At 31.9% G+C, this 16,343-nt stretch overlaps 1 protein-coding gene across 2 annotated transcripts in view; it reads right to left on the bottom strand.

Annotated features, from left to right (window-relative positions):
• The window catches only part of LOC126734498 (uncharacterized), a 159,244-nt gene that overhangs the window by 76,934 nt on the left and 65,967 nt on the right, over positions 1-16,343 (bottom strand). For both annotated transcript variants that reach the window (XM_050438153.1, XM_050438155.1), the window contains exon 17: positions 9,626-9,858. In XM_050438153.1, coding sequence (XP_050294110.1) covers positions 9,626-9,858 — 233 coding nt within the window. The remainder of the gene's footprint in view (positions 1-9,625; positions 9,859-16,343) is intronic.

Here is a 16,343-nt window from a genome sequence, read left to right as displayed (position 1 = left end):
AACATATTTTCTTAAATTATATTAGTATGTATAAGGTTGTTTTAAAATTATTTTTGTAATAATGATTCTTGCAGAAGGTGTTAGGGCTTAGCCAGTTACCAAAGCTCCGTCCCATATTATAATTTTATAGCTTAGTAAAAATTCAGTTATAAAATAATAAAACACACATAAAAGGCTTTGTTAACAATTTGTAGGTGCTCTTTAAAGTATATTATATCTTATATATTTATAAGTAGCAAACATTAGGATTAAAAACAATATAAAGCTGTAGTAGAACAATATAAAGTTGTACTAAGTCGGAGGATTTTTTATATAAGTTTTTAAGTTTAAGGTGTATTCAAGATACTCTTTTTACAGATTAGATTTCGTTCTTATCCTGATTCCATAAAAAAGCAGGTCTGGAAAGCCGACTGATAATGTTTTGGAGTGGTAAGATGATGTGTTAAGATTCATAATGTTGGTGCAACAAGATAAATCATCACAATCAACCGTGGCCCTCTACGTCACTGAACCTTAATCTTATTAAGCATGTCTGAAACATGCTAAAAAGAAGACTCGTTAAACGAATTATTCATAATTTAATTAAAAATATAAATGTATATAATTCTACTGACGTCTAACTTCATTTTCTTGCTAAACTGTAAGTTCCAAAAAAATCTTCCATAACTCACAAAGATTCTTTAAGTTAGAATATTAATCAAAATAAAAACACAAAATTCACAATATCAGAGTAAATTTAATAGGACTTTAGTCAAATGGTTACATGTTTCGCCTTGCCAAAGGGCATCATCAGACGTATAAATAATTAAAAATAAAAGCCTCAATGTACGTCTCACGTACACATTAGAAACTATTAAATTTAACATAAATATACATTTGTGACACCTATAAATCTAAATATAACTATTAATACTATTAACGCATAAAGCTTAAACAAATTACAGAATTCGAGTTCGAGTCATAGAGTGGGCATGGCCGTTTGAGAGCCGATTTAGTTTATACAAAAAAACAAACGTTGTTCCGGTTGGAACTTGTGGGTAAATGGAGTCAGCACAAGGCCTATAAAAAAGTCATAGTCAAAATTTAAATTGGCTAATTTCAATGCAAGAGTTTCTAAAATATCCATTTTTTTTATCTTGTCGCAGCCATGCAAGAATTTAATGCCACCTTCCGGTCGAAAGAAATATTTTTCACTAAGGAGATAAATATCGAAACCTGAATATGATGTTTTTGCTCCTTGAAGCACTGAAAATTTTTTTTGCCTACTGACTTACATAAGCTGTAGGGCAATCTAGACATTTAATTTCATATACCTTCAAAAATAGCAGAGTTTTTGGTTTTTAATTCTTACTAAGTGCTTTTTTAAGGCATTTGTTGTTAAGAAAGTGCAAATGATGTTTAAGGGTGCAAAGATTCTTGCGAGCTGCGATGAAATGTTTCCAAAATCTGACATGGATCCATATGAATAACAGTGAAAGATAACTTGTACCTATTTACGAACCGATAATAAATCTTATTTGTGGTTTTTATAGAAAAAAAAATATTAGCAGTTGCTTTAATTGTAAGTTATATATTAAATGATTGCTGATAAAAAGAGATGTTAAATGATCTATAAAATAGGGAATAAAGCTAGCAAATTCTCTAGGGGCTCTATGGAATATTGGAATTGAATTGAATTGCATGCCTGTAAACAGTCCTTTCCGTAAATTTCAAATTCGATTTTATTATTGTTCTTGTTAACAAGAGGTCTAAAAAAGGTAAGGACCCTTTGTTTCCATTTCACACGTAAATTCATTTTTATTATGACGGGAGTTGACAAATTTTAGAAAATCTGACTTATCTCCATTCCAAAGAATACAAATTTTATCCTTTTGTAACAGTAGGTTGGTATTAAAATTACCCGTTGGTATATTCCCTAAAAGCATTTGTACAAGTAACAGACAACCTATTAGTGGAATGCTTAAAAACATTTATTTTTTATATCGAAATTAGGCGAGAGTTATATCACCGAATTTTTGACAGACGTATTAGCAGAAAAACCTGAATATTCTTAAAGGATTTTATTTAGACAAAATTAAATCTTAGAAACTCTTAAAATTACTAAACCCTTAAAAAGTTTGGACTTTATATATGTGAATGGCCAACAACCATTTACTTCCCATTTTATTTTTAACAATCCATTTGAGTAAGTTTCCAAAACAAGTTCTCTTTATTTTTAATATACATAATACCTATGACTATACAGGATGTTTCAGGAAGAATGGTGGATATTTTGGTATGTTGTAGTATTCATAATTCTGAATAGAAAAGTTCATATAAATATGTATCCTAATCCAATAATTGCTGAGATACAGCTTCTTGAACTTAATGCTATTGTTAGAATATAATCATTTTTATTTAATAACTTTTAATACAAATAAAAATTCGCTGTTAGTAGTTCAGTGGAATAGTTCGAAAATCCCACTGCCAACTTCAATATAGTTCTCAGCACTAGAAATAGCTTCGAGTGTAGTTCTTTGACATTCCTTAATACGGGGTATTTACTTTTTCTTGATAAACTTTCCCACAATCCAAAACCTAAGGGAGTAAGGTCTGGCGACCTTTCATCAGACCACTGATGCCAGTTATGGGTGTTGTTAATACCGTCGCGAGTGAAGGTTGATTTATCAGTGAATAATATTGATGAAATTGATAGACGGTGAGCATTTACCCAATGACAAAATTCCAGTTTACCAGCGAGACCATTGGGTTTCAGGAGTTGTAACCGTTGTACATGAAATGGATGCAAACCTTGCTCATGTCATGTCCGTACCTTTAAGTGAGGAACACCGATGTGTATAGCAATTCTCCGTGTACTCCAGGACTACGTTCCACTGATTCAAGAATCTGTTCTAATTCATCCAAGTTTTGTTCACATGTTTGGATTTAAATCTGCTGGATACTCTACCAGTCTCACGCAGTTTGGTGAAGACCCGAGTAAATACTCCTGGACTCGGTAATCGTCTGTTCTGAAATCGTCGACCAAATTTTCTACAAGATACTTCGACACTTCCATTGCAGGCACCATAACGAACACCATATCGGCATATTCTGTCATTCACCGCCTACTTAATCTGTATCTTAGCAACTATTGAGATTAGGATACATGTTTATAGGAACTTTTATTCAAAATTATGGATACTACAACATACTAAAATATCTACTATTCCATATTTATTGATACACCAGTAATACCGTTTGCTTAAATTTAAATATGAACGTTTTAAAAATATTGCTAGTCGTCATAGGTATATATTATATTATTGTCCGGTAAGTGTTTTTATTTCTGACTTCTAATATATACGTGAGATTTAAGGCTTATATTTTTCTTAAATATTTATAATTCTGATGATGCCCTTAACGCGAAACTGTTACCATTTGACTAAAGTTTTATTAAATTTACTGTAATACTTTGCAATACTTGTAATAAATTTTGTATTTTTGTATTTTATAACTTAAGCCGTTCGTCATATGAAAAACTATACCGTGCTTTCATTTCAAAACGATCCATCCTAAACACCTTTCTTAAAAAAAAAAAAAAACACGTCAAATTAGATATACAGGGGGATGTTTAATTATGCAATTACTGAAGTTCTGTCAATCACCTCCTCACCTCCAGCTAACCTCACTTTAATATGTCAAATGGGAACCCCCATCGTGTGATAAATCATAGTAAGCAGAGTAAAATTCTCTATTCAACGGTACTAAAAAAATTAAATCGGTAAATGTGTAAGCAAATAGTTAGCGAAAATGTCTAGAAATAATGAATATTTTATTTATGCCAAACTTTGGTATGTCAAATGGCTACCCCCATGGTGTGATACATTATTTTAAAGGGCATTCATTAGGCTATCAATGGTTGTAAAAAAAATAAAATTGATTGACCAAGAAGCAATTAAAGTGTAAATCGGTAGGGTAGAAAAACAAATTTAATTAGTTTAACAAATTTATTTTATTAAATGTTCAAAATGCGCGCCGTTATTAGCAAGACAATAAAAAAGCCTATTTTCAAACTCCTTACGAACATTGGCAAGGGTCTGCCCGCTAATTTCTCTGCATTCTTGATATATTCTATTTTTTAAATTCTCAATACTCTCAGGTGGGGTTTTATAAACTTTGCTTTTTAAGTAGCCCCAAAGAAAAAAGTCTAGTGGGGTTAGGTCCGGAGACCGCGCAGGCCATTCGATTGCACCACGTCTGCCAATCCACTTTTCTCGAAAATTTTCATCAAGCCACTCCACAGGGAGATCCACAGGGTGGATCGATTTGAAATGAAAGCACGGTATACAACAAAAAATTAAGAAAATTAAATTCTCTATGAACAAGTAATTTTCGTGACTTCGTGGCGCGCTTTCTCTTTATTCTCGTTAGTTGCACAGCTTCATTCCGGAAAGCAAATCGTAAAGAATTTGATGATTTTTTTGTTATGATAAATTTTTCGGTACTACTTTTGCTTTAGTCAGAAAATCAAATTAAGAATTCTCCAAAAAAGAAGGCAAAGGTAAAGATACAAATTTTAGTTTTTAAATTTTTCTTATATAAATAATAATAAATAAATAAAAACGACGTATTAACCTTTAAGTTACAAAAAAAAATAAGATACCTAAGTACAATGGGAACAAAGAAAAAGTTTTTGTAAAAGTTCACCTAAAATAAAATATTTAAATACTTGACATATGTTGTATAACTATTTTTCAACAAAACAAAAAAATACCCTGTCGGTTCATGACTGTACCCATGTTAGCAATAGACAATCGACCCTCCTCAGTCGCAGTAAAAGCATCGAAGGCACTCCGCGCCCAATGCAGGTCATCATCCAGCATTTTCATTTAAATTTATTGATATTAAGCATTTTAAAATTGTTGTGTATGAAATTGTATATGGTGGTGGCGTTGAATATAAAAGATCTCCGAAACATGGTTGTTTTATGTACAGTAAAAGCATGGCGTGATCTAACGTTAATATTGTGAATTGGTATGGTGCGTGGTAAAAATTTAAATTTAAGAGGTTGAGATGCTTCTGGATCAGTAAGCAATTTATAAACAAAATTTAAAGGATGGTGTGTTTTTCGGTTTTTCATATTCAACCAGTTGCATTCAGAGAGCAAATGAGATACATGGTCACATTGACGTATTCCATATAAAACCCTTCAACATACATTTTGTACTTTTTGAATTTTATATTTATCCTCCGCTGTTAGACAAGGCCCGTATAGAAAGTCACAATAATTAAAATGCGATAAAACAAGACTATCACACATCTTTTTTAATGCAGTTTAACAGTTGTCGGTTGTTATAAATTAATTTAAGAGCATAAAATCCTTTTTTAATAATTTTCCGTACATATTCATGAAATCTTAGATCCTCATCTACTATTAAGTCCAATTTTTTTTCACAAGATACAAACGATAAACTTGTGGCGCCAAGGTGCAGATTTAACGACTTCTTTACCATGTCTTTTTTAGTTTTACTACCAAAACACAATAACTTTGTCTTGTTGGAGTTTAGGTTAAGATTATGTTTGTAAGCTAATTAATTAATTAACTATATTAAGATCCGAGTTTATTTTTCCGGCAGCTTACTGAGTACCTTGAGGATTGAAAAAAAATTAGATCTGAGTATCATCAGCATAGGCATGTGTACTACAAAACAAAGGAGCAGCAATAGCATCTATTGTGTAAATAATTAATAAGAGTGGAGATAAAATAGCACCCTGAGGTACACTAGATTTAATCGAAATATTACTTGATACCGAGTCACCTAAACTAATCTTTTGCGACATATCTCCAAAAAATGAACCAACCAAGTTAAGTGCATCGGTTTCAAAGCCATAGTACTTAGTACAAGTTTAGCTAATAGGAGGCTATGGTCTAAAATATCAAAGGCCTGGGAGAATTCCAACAAAACTAGAACACTAACAAGACCTTCATCGAAACTCTTAATAACATTATCAAATACGGATGCTAAATCGGAAGCCGTACTAAACCCCCTTTCTAAATCCGCACTGAAAATCAGGAATAATTTTATTATTGTTAAAATGAAAAAAAATTTGGTTATATAATACTTTAGACAATGTGGGTAATACTTATAATTCTTAAGTCGGAAAAGGTTTGAGGATCATTTATTTTAGGTAAAGGGATGCCAATTGCAGTTTTGCAAAGAATCGGTATACCGCTCGTTTCTCGTATCTTCTATAATAAGGCTACACATTTTTAACATTTTTAAATTGATTGCATTTCCTGAGAAGTTGTTACGGAAAAGTTAATCTAGATTTAAAATTATAAACATTATTGTGATAGTATTCTTGTTCCTACATTATTCAGTTACTGTTTGTAAAAAAGAGGTGAAGTATTTATTTATATTTTCAGCGTTTGACAGATTTGGCGGAAGAGTACTGTTATTTTCTGAAGTAATATTTAAGTCTTGTAGAGTTTTCCAAAGCCTAGTGGGATTATTAAGATGAGAAATATTTAATATGTGATTTTTTTTTCTTGTCTAATATAAGATAATGTATGATTTCTTAAGTATCAGATGTATGAAATCTTATAATACAGGGTCCGGCAAAATGATCTCCCACATTTTGCGCCGCCACTGGGCCCGAATCACTAAAGAGGGAGCCAGCTTAGCGTAGTCGGTTGGCTGCGCGCGCCTTGCCATTTCTGTTGTCGCCATGAACTGGGCGGGCGAGCATCGTGCCTTCGTTATCGAAACATTTTTCAAATGTAACGAATCTGTGATTACGACACAAAGAAATTTTTCGTACTCACTTCGCGCTTGGTAGACATGATCCAGTTCCAGATCGCAAAACAATACTGTTGTGGGTTTCAAATTTTAGAGCTACAGGTTCAGCCTTAAAAAGAAAATCAACTGGTAGGCCCAGAAGTGTTCGGACACCTGAAAACATTGCAGCTGTAAGAGAAGCAGTTGAACGATCTCCTAGACGTTCAGCTGTTAAACATGCCTCTGCTTTGCGTTTGTCAGATTGTTCTGTGGTGAGAAGAATTTTGCACACCGATCTGAAGTTCCACCCATACAAAATGATGATCGTGCAAAAACCTAGTGAACGGGACTGGGAAAATCGCCGAAAATGTTCCAATGATATTCTTCAAAAGGTCCCACAAAATGCGCTTTTAATAACGAGTGACGAGGCTCATTTCCATTTGCCTGGCTGTGTGAACAAGCAGAATTTTCGCTACTGGGCACCAGAAAATCCGCGGCAGCTCCATGAAAAACCACTTCACAGCCAACGTGTTACCGTTTGTTGTGCTGTTGGTGTTTGGGGTCCCTATTTTTTTGAAGAAGGAGGGGTAACGGTTACCGTAACTGCTGATCGATATGTCGACATGCTACTTAATTTTTTGGAACCAAAAAATGAAAATTATAGGAATATCGCCTCAAATTACTGCTCGAGTAATGGAAACTTTCAGAAATCAGCTTCGAATGTGTGTCGAAAGAAATGGTCGCCACTTGGACTCTGTAATTTTCAAAACTTAATAAAAACAAAATGGCATACCATATATTTTTAGTTAATAAAAATAAAATATAAATAACATTTACATTGGCGTTTTTATTAAAAATCAAAATGTGGGAGATCATTTTGCCGGACCCTGTATTTGTAATTAGTTTCCATGTTAGTATTTTTATATCTTCAATTCATGAATATCTATGACATAGTATATTTTATAAATCATTTTTAAAAGTCGTATATTGAAAAAACGCGGAGGATGTTTTATACATTTAACAAATATTTCAACGAAAACCAGATTATGATCGCTTATTCCATTAGAGGATAGTATGCCGCATTTATTGCCTATGTCTTTATTGTTAATAAAAATCGGGTAAATTAAGGTGCTAGAGGTATTAGTAATTCGAGTAGGTTCATTAATAATTTGCTCGACGCCAAAGGTGTTAAGAGAATCCAGTACAGGGTTATGCAGGTTTAAAAAGTTGATGTTTAAATCTCCTGTCAAAATGATGATATGAAAATAAAGAAAAAGATCGTTTATTATATGTTCAAAGACGACCAATATATTATTAATATTTAAGCGTGGAGGGCGATAAAAACATCCTACAATAATTTTCATTTTAGGTAGGGAAACTTTTAAGAAAATATGTTCGGCAGCAATAGAAAAAGTAAAATTAATGACCTTGGAGTTTAATCCGTCTTTAACATAGGCCCCAACGCCACCTCCACGACCAGCTCTATGAATTAAATTATATCCTGGAATATTAAGTAAATTGGCATCACAGTTTGGGTTCAACCAAAGTTTCTGTTACAACTAATATATCAAATTCATTTTCGATTAGAAAGCTCATTAAATCCTGTAAAAAGTGATCGGACATTCAAGGGTGCAATATTCAAGTACATGTTGTTTATTTTAAGGGTGGCATATTTTTATTATGTAGATTCAGCCTAATGTCAAAAACTGTGAAAAAGAAGGTAACAATTAAAATTGGTATTTTATAGAAACCTTAAATCCCAAGTGAAACCACGGCAAGAACAAGAAGGAGCCACCCGATGGAGTTGAACCCTTAAATACACGCAGTCAACCGTCTATCCCCAAGGTTCTTACAACAGCCAAGAACCGGCAGGAAATAGTATTAGATAACCTATGTATATAAAAATAATGTTTATACAAAAACAAAAAGACACAAATCTTAAGGCGTGTTAGTGCAGTACATCCTACTCCCATAAACAGGGCGAAATTTGGTTTAAACAACAAATACAAAGACAAATTATAAAGCCCATTTTCTTATAACCACATATTAAATTAACAAAAAATACATATTTAGATTTTAATAATAATCAGAGCAAAGAATAAACGTTTTAAATGGGGTTTCCCACGTGCACAAACTAAACCAAATTAAATCATTAAAAAAAAATCAAATTTAAACAGTTAAGAAAGAATTAAATTATATAAACGTGTGATCAAAAAGTGAATGTTTAGAATATATAAATTTATTAACTGTTTTTGAAACCATAACTTCATTTCATTGAATTTTGTTCAGATTTACTTTCTAAGCATCCAAATCACTTTGATTTCTAATCAGTTTTCTTTCACCCGAAATTGCCTATACACTAGTCCATTAAACGTCCACACAGATTTTCCGTATATTTCTCTCGCCATTTTAAAAAGTTTGAGGTTTTCTATAGTTAAAACATCCGTTATTATAGTTATATAGCTGAATTGAATTATCAGGAGCCGTGGCTTAGATGACCGGGACTTTTTTTTGCCAATACGGTAATAATGCGAAATATCTGTTTTATTTATATTTATTAACTAACCACCGACTACCGACAAAAAACAAGGCATGATTGTCTGTTTTATTATTTTGTGAATCATTTCAAATCAATTTTAGTTTTAATCTAAAAAAATTTTGTAATTAAATTCAATATATTTTTTGTTCTAATAATAAATAAAATTATGTTTCATTTATATCTTTATTCAGTCTTATTAATAACCAAATTTTTATACATGTTCTCTAGACATTTTCGTAAATATACATTCATAATTTAGTTTTATCATTTAGTAAAGCAACCCCAACAAGAATATTTGTAAAACCTTATTACAATAAAATCTACTTACATAGGACCAGTGGAATCAGCTAAATTATACTCGACCATCATCGCATTGAGGCAAACATCAACGTTCCGACTCGTCTCGAACAAGGCAACCTCCACCTCTGGTTCAGTTTCGTGTACAACCATTTTTAAAACGTCTTGCGATTTAAAGTAACTTAGAAGGAAATCATTGGCCGCCGATGACCAACTCGCCTCTTTGTCAAAGGGGGCGATGTGAGTCATCTTCACTACTACCGCCTAAAAATATAAATTACCGGTTATTTAGTTACATGTTTGCGTTAGCTCGCACCATTTTTTCAATTTATAAATTTACTTGCAATTGTTTGCACTGATTGTGCTGGAAAAATAGACCCCAAAAAGGTGTTTCCTTGGAATTGAAATCTGTAAATCCTGGAGTAAAAAAATAAAATACGTGAAAGAAAATGACTTTCTTCAACATCTCTAAATAGCTCTAAGAAAATTAAGCTGAAGAATTTTGAGAAAGTACTTGTTATTAATATTGGAAAATATACAGTGACGGCCTAAAGTTCCGCATAAATTCGATAAAAATTAGAGACATGATTTTTTGAGAAAACGCTCGGACCCGTCGATTTGTATTTTAAGTTGCCCATTACTTCACATACATTTTTGTATACAGGGTGGAAAAAAAAGATATGACGTCATCGGTCATTTTTTTAAATTGAATGCTATATTTTTTATTGCATTTATGAAATATAGGCGAAATTCCAAGCAAGTTTCGTATAACACACCTTATCATAAAACTCAATTGTTTACGAAATATTTACATTTAAATAACAAGAAAACAAATAAGTACGTCTATTTACAGATTAAGGTAAAATCGAGGATAAAAATAATGTTATAAACACTGCCAATTGTTTCTATTTCCATGGTTGCACTTGTAAAGAATCTCCATTTTCGAATGTCCACTGTCAGTTCGAAAATTAATAGTTTTTATCAGAATAAATTATGGCTAATTTAACGGAAACCAAACGAGTTGAAATTTTGATGATGCGAAATGTTTAATGCCAAATACCAATGCCAAACCATCCTATTTCTCAGTCAACAGTTAGTAGAATAGTGCACAAATTCATAACTTCAGGTCATGTTAGGGATTTGCCAAGATCAGGTCGTCCAAAAATTTCTGAAGAAACAAAATTAAACGTTCTGCTCTCCGTAGAAGAAAATCCAAACAATGCAACTTCACAAATTTCAGTTGATAATAATATAGACGGAAAGTCAGTAAGACGCATCTTAAAAGTGAATGAATATCACCCTTATAAAATTATACTAATACACGAATTAAATGAGGACGATCCTGATCGAAGAAACCAATTTTGCGAGCAAATGATGAACATTTATTTGCAATAATAACCAGTCAGTTTGTGTTACGAGTTTTGTTTTCGGATGAAGCAACTTTTTGTTTAAACGATGTCGTAAATCGGCAAAATTGTCGGTACTGGTCAGTGTCACATCCACACTAGGCAACTGAGGCCCATCCACGGTACCGTAAATCTATTAATGTTTGGGCTGGTATCGTGGAAAATAAAGTAATAAATAAAGTAGAAAATAAAAGCCATACTTTTTCGAAGAAAACTTAACAGGACAACGCTATTTGAATTTTCTTCAAGAGGATCTTATTTCTACTTTGGCTGCCCTATACCCAGACGAACAAGACCCTGCTGTCCCGACAGATAATTTGTGGTTTCAGAAAGACGGCGCACCGCCACATCTTTCGAGATGTCTGTAATTACTTGGATACAGTGTTCCCAGGAAGATGGATAGGACTAGAGGAAGAGGGCCAATAGAGTGGCCGGCCAAGTCACCAGACCCTAAATCCCTGCAACTATTTTCTATGGGGGTACCTGAAAAGTAAAGTTTATATTGAGAAGCCAAACAACGTAGATTTTAAAAATAGAATTAGACATGAAATTAGACGTATATCATCCGAAATAATTGATAGTGTTTTACATGAGTTTGTAAACCGTCTTGCTTTCTGCCAAGAAGTAAATGGGGATCAGTTTGAACAATTCAAACATCAATAAGAGTTTTCACAGTTTATAACATTTTATCCTCCATTTTATCTTAATTTGCAAATAGACGTACTTACTTGCTTTTTTGTTGGTTAAATGTAAATATTTCTGAAACAGTTGAGTTTTGAGTTAAGGTGTGTTATACGAAACTTGGTTGGAATTCCGCCTATATTTCATAAATGCAATAAAAAATATAGCATTCCATTTAAAAAAATGACCGATGACGTCATATCTTTTTTTTTGTTCCACCCTATATACAAAAATGTATGTGAAATAATGCGCAACTTAAAATAAAAATCGACGGGTCCGAGCGTTTTCTCAAAAAATCATGTCTCTAATTTTTATCGAATTTATGCGGAACTTTAGGTGGTCACTGTATTTATTTTTAAATATTATTCAGACTTAAGAGTCAAAAAAATTAAAAATCAGTTTATCAAAATTTAAGAAAAACAAGCAATCTTTTTTATCAATTGTCTAAAGCGGCTTTTAAGAACCCTTTTTATCGCACTTTTGATCAAACCAGAGTCGCATTTATGTTATTAACTGGTATGCGCATCGATTAAATTAATTTAGTTATAAAAATTACTTCTTTTGTTTGCTTCTAATGAGGGAGCAATAAGTTAGGAAATCGGTAAAAAAATTCAACAAAATTTAAAGCGACTTTCACTTTGGGCATTCTTTGATTATCTGCTCTTCTTCCTACTAGATTCCTAAGTACAGGAAGTACAGGACAAAAGAGTGTTGAATACATTTTTCAGATTCAGTCTTTCAGTTAAATAACAAATGTAAATAGCGAAAAGCAATACATAAATAGAAACATAAATTATATGATCATATTTTAAATCACAGGTTTTGGGTCCACACAAGACTATGAATGAAGCTAAGAATGATTGAAGCTAAGAATTGAGCTTCACGCTTTATTTATTTTTTGCTATATTCTTATATTCTATTTCAATTTTTTTCTGCACTTAGATAACTGAATATCTTTATGTGCAAAACAAACTCTTTAACTGGTTCTGAATTTACTTAAACACTGTATACAGGGTGTCAAATTACAAACTTTCAATGTAAATATCTCTGAAACTAAAAAAGTTATAAAAGCGCAATTTGGTACAAATGTTATACAGGTAGGAGACACTATACTATAGTGTCTATATACTAGTCATCCCTTGTTCCCACTACACCCCAAGATTTTAAATGGCATAACCCCTTTAGTGATATCTTAAATTAAAGGTCTTTTGGAGACCACAAGAATTTTTCCTAAATTTTATACATGATCAAAGAAAGATATAACTTAAATAAAATAAACTCTGCTTTTATGAAGTATTATTTAATTTAATTAGATGCTCAAAATGCATTCCATTTTGGGCTAAACAGAAGTATAATCTATTGTCAAACTCATTTCTCACATTTTGAAACACTTGTCTTGGAATAGATGCATATTCTGTAATAATCTCCTGCCGAAGATCATCGAATGAAGCTGGTTGCGTTTTAAACACAACAGTTTTTAAGTGACCTCAGAAAAAAAAGTCGAGGAGTATTAGATCTGGTGATCCCGCCGGCCATTTCATTGGATCTTTTCTCCCAATCCACCGATCTAGAAACTAATCCAGTAGAGTGGCACTCAATATTGTCAAACTCATTTCTCACATTTTAAAACACTTCTCTTGGAATAGATGCACATTCCGTAATAATCCCCTGCCGAAGATCATCGAGTAAAGCTGGTTGCGTTTTAAACACAACAGTTTTTAAGTGACCCCAGAAAAAAAGTCAAGGAGTGTTAACTCTGTTGATCTCGCCGTCCATTTCATTGGATCTCTTCTCCCAATCCACTGATCTAGAAACGCATCCAGCAGGCTGGCACTCCATCTTGTCGAAAATGTAATAAATCTCCGTTTAGGTTCCTAGCCCCAACAATATTTAACTGATTTTCTATTTCTTCAAAACTTTTATGTTGAACGACGGTTTCCAAAATTTTTAAATAAATTTTGCCATTTTAGCGACAAACGTGCATTCGTCACGTAACAAATATTTTTTAGCAACTCAGAAGTAAAACCTAATTTACCTGTCATTCCCTCCTTCGGTCAAGGTCGTCTTCACCCAATTTCTCAAGAATTTGTATTTCGTATGGATAGAAATTACTTAATTTAAGTACCTGATGCATAGTTTCATGACAAATTCCTGTTATCGCTGAAGCTTGGTGTAGGAACAATGATTCATTCATAGCAAAATGTTCTAATACTTGTACTTCTGTCGCTTTATCAAGTACTCTACCCTGAACTCTTTTATTGTTTTCCAATGATCTTGTTTCTTCTAAATTTGAGAATTAGTTGCATCACATAAGTATGATATACTTACAATTTTTCCAGGATTTCCTTCGCTAAATAATGCAACAGTCCTTATAGCACAAAGATTTTGAAAATTATAAAAATAAATTATTTCAATACTTTCTACTTATTATATTGTAAACCACTGTGTGAAGTATTTGGGCGAGTCGGTGAAAAGACTAAAATATTTTTTTAAAACTAGGTCTAAACATCTACTTTCTGGTACGACCTAAAACCAGCATTCCAACTGAGTAAACAAACTTTTTTATCGAATTAAAAAAATCACTGTTTGACTTTTTTGACTATGTGGTGCAGTGTGGCACACTTGACTTAAATTGGATATTGATCAGTAACAAACAAGAAAAAACAGTTCAGCGGAGAGTACTTGATTACCTTTGGCAACGGATTTATTACAAAGTGTGCATCTATTCCAAGGGAAAACTTTAAGAATGCTAGGAATGAGTTTAAAAAAGATCATTATTTTTGTTTAGACCAAAATGAAAAGCATTTTGAGCACCTAATTAAATAAAATAGCATTTTATAGATCACAGTTTATTTTATTTAACTTATACCTTTCTATGACAGGGTATAAAATTTAGGAAAATTTTGGTGGTTGTAGTTTCCCCTACTGGTATAACATTTGGACCAAATTACCCTTTTCTTACTGTCTTAATTTCAGAGATATTTGCATTGAAAGTTTTCAAATTGACACCCTATTTGAAGGTTAACTAAGACAATAGAAAAAAACTTCATTCTTATATATAAACCTTATTATTGCAACTCTTAATTCTTCTTATATTTATAGTTGTTGCTGGTAAGATACTATACAACTTTGGACCCAAATATTTGGAAAATTTTAAGTTAAAAGTCTTATAACTAACTGGTTTAAGTAACTAACTAGTTACCAAACTATTTATTTCGCCTTGTTTGAGGCATATGATGTTTGGTATACCAGCCTCAATTATTTCTGGATTAATAATAGTAGTATTCATTTTTGTGAGTGTTTTAATATTAGATGTAAGATGATGTATCAGTGGTCACGTTACCTTTAAGAAAAATTATTGCAATAACTATGTAATTTTCAAATTCTGTCTCATAGTTTCATTCGTTTTTACTCTTTTGCTTTACACATCCTGTTGATCTGTTTCTTTTATAAATTTTTTCCACATCCTTACTTTTAGTTATTTTATTTCGATATGATTTATATTCCTCTTTTCAAGCTGTGGATATCTGCTTTTCAATAACTTTCTCTTCAGATATATTATCTTCATTAAGTTATTAAACCATTTGTAATCCACTCTTAAGCTTTTTTGTTAACATTTTACTTATCGGTTTAATCATTTTTGATTGCTTAACATGGTTTCTATGAAATATGACATAATCAAGATCTTGGTTGCATGATTAGTATCATTTGTTAAGTAAACTTGAGCAAAGCTATCACTTGAAAGTTTTTGTTTTAAAACTTTGTATAATATTAGTCATTATAGGGTAATGATCTGTGCCTAAGTGTATCAACGTATGAATGACTCAACAGTTTTAATATTTATAAAAAAATATATGTTATACCGCCTAGTAAATTCATTTAAATAAGGAATGTAGCCAAATCTGCCTAACATACAGAAATATTCGTCGCTAATTCGGTCATTTATAGCTTTTAAATTTATATTAATTCGTATATAATATATACATTATACAGGATCCTGCAACAGTGCGCCGGCCTAAAAATGTAAGGTTAAAAATTTCTAACCTCTTAAAAAAATGTTGGGACCTGATAGCGCATATCTGGAAAATATTTTGAACTACTTTTTTGAAGGTGCTTCAAAAAAGTAGGGCGATATAAGCAGCATTTTTTTTTAATGGAATGCCATTCTTTTTATTTTATTTTTAAGACCGCCTTAGGCTACCTAGTATATGCGCTAAATATGGCTGCTTTGTCATGCGCAGTTTGACTGCAATAATTTTTTTTATAAAAAAAATCTAAAAATCATTATATTATTTAATTTCATCTTGATACTAGAAATGTTAATTCAATGTCAATATTGGACTTAATTGGGATTCTAGAAGAATTGAGAATTACTTTGACTTAAATTGTTTCCTTCTGTCATATACAGGATGTTCGTAGTTAGCAATCATATTTTACGAATTTCAAAGCTCCATTTCTCGCTTTTTTTAAATTAAAGATTACACTCAATAGCTAGTATCAATTCAGTTGTTAAATGTTCTATGTTATTACATGTAATTAAAAGTTTATAATACAACATATACATTCCTTTTTTTTAAATTGGAGAGAAATGGATGAAGTAGAAAAAACTATTATTGGTAAATTATTGTGGTACAGGAAAAATGATGAAATTCTTTTTTTTTA

The sequence above is a fragment of the Anthonomus grandis genome, chromosome 3, assembly GCF_022605725.1.
Source record: "Anthonomus grandis grandis chromosome 3, icAntGran1.3, whole genome shotgun sequence".
Classification (NCBI taxonomy): Eukaryota; Metazoa; Arthropoda; class Insecta; order Coleoptera; family Curculionidae; genus Anthonomus; species Anthonomus grandis.
This window is presented reverse-complemented; position numbering and strand designations above follow the sequence as displayed.